The sequence below is a fragment of the Salmo salar genome, chromosome ssa16 (assembly GCF_905237065.1).
Source record: "Salmo salar chromosome ssa16, Ssal_v3.1, whole genome shotgun sequence".
In the NCBI taxonomy this organism is placed as follows: Eukaryota; Metazoa; Chordata; class Actinopteri; order Salmoniformes; family Salmonidae; genus Salmo; species Salmo salar.
Genome location: NC_059457.1, coordinates 22,205,558 through 22,210,185, shown reverse-complemented (window position 1 = coordinate 22,210,185; position 4,628 = coordinate 22,205,558). Strand labels below are relative to the sequence as shown.

The following is a 4,628-nucleotide window of genomic DNA, read 5'->3' as shown; positions in this document are numbered from 1 at the left end:
GACAACCGTGACACTATTTTAAGATTAACGCACTAACTGTAATTTGCTCTGGATAAGAGCATCTACTAAATGACTCAAATGTAAAGCTCACTGAGCCTGCAATTATGAGGCATTGGAGAGTAGAGAGGGACAGAATCTCATATTAATTCATCTTTGTCTTTCCTGCTCGAGAGAGAGAGAGAGAGAGAGAGAGAGAGAGAGAGAGAGAGAGAGAGAGAGAATACACACTGACAAAGCTACAGAGAGGTTGGAGAGAGCAGAGGCAGATTCATCCTGTAGAGATCTCTCCACAGCCTCAGAGAGAAAAGCAGGGATCTTTTAAAAAGAGAGAAATACAGAGAAGGACATACAGATGTTTTAAGGAGAGAGAGATCGAAAGAATGACGATTTATGGTAGAGCTTGCCCTGAATACAGAGAAAAAGACAAGCTGACAGAATATTCCCAGATAAAAACAACACAGTAAAAAGATTGAGGAGAGGTAAAGAGGCACAGAAGGAGAGAGAGGAAAGATCGAGAGATGCATGCAGTCAATGATACTCATCTGATGGTAAGGACTATTTCTCTGTGAGCTGCAAATGTTTGGACATAATTGCGTGAGTTTGTTTGCTAGGACATGTCTGGGTTAGACACAGACAGACACACAGAGCAGTAGAGTGAGAAGTGTGGCATCTGTGGTGTGTCACAGTGTTGTCAGCTCATACGTGTGCTGAGACTCTGGCGTGTGTATGTGTTTGCTTGTGTGTTTTTGTGTTTGTGGTGTGTGTGTTTGTGTTTGTGTTTGCGTGGCAGCAGGGGGATGCATCTCTATTTGTTTTGATCAGCACCCTCGCTTTCCCTCAATGCCTTCCTTTCCCTCACTGCCTTCCTTTCCCTCACTGCCTTCCTTTCCATCACTATCCTTCCTTTCCCTCTTCCTCTCCTCTATCCCCCGTCATCCCCTTTTCTTCGCTCTCACTCTCTTTTCTCTCCCATTACATCCCTCCTACTGCAGTCTCAGCTACAGCAAGACAACCTCCTCTCGTTTCTATTCCCTTTTCCCCTTCTGATATTTCCCCCCTCCTTTCCTCTTCTCCCCTTTTCTCTCCAGTGTGCGTGTGTGTGTGTGTGTGTGTGTGTGTGTGTGTGTGTGTGTGTGTGTGTGTGTGTGTGTGTGTGTGTGTGTGTGTGTGTGTGTGTTATTTCAAACTTCCTCTGTTGTCTTTACTGGTGACCACTGCCACTAGGTGTTACTGGTGGTCATCAGTACACACACACACACACACACACACACACACACACACACACACACACACACACACACACACACACACACACACACATACACCTTTTAATTAATTGAACACACAATGAGAGTAAAGAAGAGGGAGATCAAAACTACATCAAATGAAATAGAATCTATTACTTAGCAGGGATGCAGATGAAAAGAGGAAGTAAATGGTTGATGGAGAGTTGAAAACACAGGAGGTATTGTCCTTTTAAATCCCTCCCTCTCACACTGGCTTTCTAAATGGGTTATAAACCTGACCTTGACCCATTATCTCCCCTGTCTCTCTCTCTCACAGGTAATCTCCTGAGTGTGTACAGAGCCACGCCCAATACACATGTCGTCACAATGTGACAGCGACTGTCTGATCACAGAGACCGTCACCTAGACAATCCACAACACTATACATTCCTACAGCACTGTAACCTGGCAACAGTAGATTCCTACAGCGCTGTAACTTTGCAACAACACTGAGTCAGTCACCATTGAATTGCCGCCGCTGAATCAACGTCTCCGAATTAACTCCTATAGATCGACTCCTCTGAATCAACTCCTCTCTGCTGTGAGGATGCTGAGGGTGTCAATGGTCCTACTGAAGAGGCAGCTGATCCTGTGGGTGTGGGTGTCCAGTGCTCTAGTAGTCTATTCCCTGCCATGGCGGGTCTCCTGCCCGACAGGGTGTGTGTGTCAGATGAAGCCCTGGTTCTCCCCCCAGTCAGTGTCCTGCGAGGCTTCTACTGTGGACTGTAACAACCTGTTCCTAACCCAACTCCCCTCTCCTCTGCCCCCAGACACACACACCCTCCGTCTGCAGAGTAACCTGCTGTCTGCCCTGGAGATACCACTCTTGCACACACTCCCCAACCTCACCGAGTTGGATCTGTCTCAGAACCGCTTCAGCTGTGTTAGAACCCTAACCTTAACCCAGCCCCAGGCTGCCTCCCTGCCCTCCCTGCTCTCCTTGCACCTGGAGGAGAACCAGCTCTGGTTCCTGCCCCCTGCTTCCTTCTCCTCCCTGCCTGCCCTACAGGAGCTTTTCCTCAGCCACAACCGGCTGTTCTACCTGGCTCCTGGAGCATTCTCCGGCCTGGGCTTCCTGCTGCGCCTGCACCTCAACAACAACCACCTGACCTCAATTGAGCCCCGCTGGTTCACTGCCCTGCCCCGCCTCCAGGTGCTGATGCTGGGGGGAAACCCAGTGGAGGTCCTCCCTGACCGGGGCTTCCAGGACCTGGGGTCTCTACACAGTCTGGTGCTGGGGGGCATGGGGCTGAAGGGGCTGACTGAGAGGGCCCTGGAGGGGCTGGACAGTCTGGAGAGCCTGTCCTTCTACGACAACCTCCTCACCACCGTCCCCACACAGGCTCTGAGGAGGATCCCGGGCCTCAAGTTCCTGGACCTGAACAAGAACCCTCTGAGTGTGGTTCAGACGGGGGACTTCAGGGACCTGGTCCACCTGACAGAGCTGGGTCTGAACAACATGGAGGAGCTGGTGGCCATCGAGAGGGCAGCCATGGAGAACCTGCCTGAGCTCACCAAGCTGGAGATCACCAACAACCCCCGGCTGTCCTACATCCACCCCCAGGCCTTCCTTCGGCTGGGCCGGCTAGAAAGTCTGATGCTCAACTCCAACGCTCTGAGCGCTCTGCACCAACACACTGTCCTGTCTCTGCCCAGCCTGAGGGAGGTAAGCCTGTACTCCAACCCCCTCCGCTGTGACTGCCTGTTCCGCTGGGTGGCTAAGGAGCACCCTCACACAGATACACAGATGTCGCAGGCTGTGAGGTTTATCCAGCCCCAGGCCATGTTGTGTTCTGAGCCTCCAGAGCTGAGGGCTCGTAGTGTGAGGGAGGTGTCAATCACCGAGATGTCAGCCTCCTGCCTACCCCTCATCCCCCCTGGTATCCTTCCCCACTACATGGGGGTGAGAGAGGGGGAGAGGTTGGCTCTGCACTGTCGCGCGCTGGCGGAGCCTCAGCCCACAATCTATTGGGTCACTCCTTCTGGAATGAGACTAGGACGATCCAACCACACCCCCAGCCCCAAGCTTGCGTCCAGCCAGACATCCTCTTACCATTCCCCCTCACCCAGCCGAGCATCTGGTAATACCTCAGTCCTCATGTCCAGCCTCACCCCTTTCTCTCCCTCCTCCACTGCCTACCGGCTACTGCCAGAGGGGACATTGGAGATTGTCATGGTGACGGCCCGGGAGGTGGGTCTGTACACCTGTGTGGCTGAGAATACACTGGGGGCCGACACTCACAGTGTGACTGTAGGGGTGCAGGGGCAAGGGAGGGGGGGTTTGAGGCGCCGGATGTTGGAGGGGAGAGGATAGGAGTTGAAGGAGAGGGTTTTGAGGGAGGTCAGGGCAAGGGTTAAGACAGCAAGCATGATGAGAAGCACACACATGAATAAAGCCTAGCTATATAAATAATATATGATATAATAATACACACACACTTACTTGCAGTCCAACATTTCCAAAGATACTGGGTTATAGGATAGATACGGCTACCGCTCTTGGTGGCGGTACCATTGTAGGTGGTTGTGAAGCCCAATCCGGGAACCACATGTCCTGCCGCAGCTGGGACATGTTGGTTCTGAATCTGGAGCTGCTTGCGGGAGTGGTTTGGGAGCATTGGGGCCTGTAAATAGAACATATGGCAGGCCAGTGGTGTACAATCAGATATGTATTTATATTACAGTATATATGCAAACACATTGAAATTGTTTGTGTTTGGATAAAGAGGACAATCAAACTGCAGTACTGCTTTCTATCCCCAGAACCTATCCACCTAACCCAGCGATTGAACTTCAGGAGAGGACTCTCACCCTCTTTACTTACACTAGGGCACAGGCATTTTCTAAACAGTGCCATTTTATGGTAGCCTATCCTTGCTTTCTTTGAGGTTTTGTAAATCAAAGTGCTTAATGTGAGCAGCCCTTTCTCACTCCGCCCATTCCCTTGGCTTTCTATCACATGACTTTATTCTTCTATCCAACTACCTGTACATACCATAAACTAGTTTTCCTACCCAGTATACCACTTCTCTTTCAAAGATGATTTAGATGTATTAAATTCTATTTTGAGCTATTATTAAAATATTTTGGACTGATATGTTGGTTTGTTTTCCTGACTATTCACCAATTCCCTTATCGCTGGAGGCATGTGAGGAGGCAGATGAGTGCAATAAATGATTCACTCTTCAAAACGTTAAGTTGACTACATTGAATTGACAACAATTTTCTATCCATCTTCCTACGACAACTTAAATTCATATTCAATTACATGTATAACGTATACATTTCTACTGGCCATGGTTTGTATTAGCAATATTTCCGGGGTTATTAAATACAATCTCA

At 49.7% G+C, this 4,628-nt stretch overlaps 1 protein-coding gene across 1 annotated transcript; it reads left to right on the top strand.

Annotated features, from left to right (window-relative positions):
• Positions 1 to 245: 245 nt before the first annotated feature.
• On the top strand, positions 246 to 4,422 carry LOC106573362 (leucine-rich repeat neuronal protein 2). The gene is made up of 2 exons (XM_014148346.2): positions 246 to 548; positions 1,564 to 4,422. The coding sequence occupies exon 2, from the start codon at positions 1,834 to 1,836 to the stop codon at positions 3,598 to 3,600; it is 1,767 nt and encodes a 588-aa protein (XP_014003821.1). The 5' UTR covers positions 246 to 548; positions 1,564 to 1,833; the 3' UTR covers positions 3,601 to 4,422.
• The last annotated feature ends 206 nt before the right edge of the window (positions 4,423 to 4,628 follow it).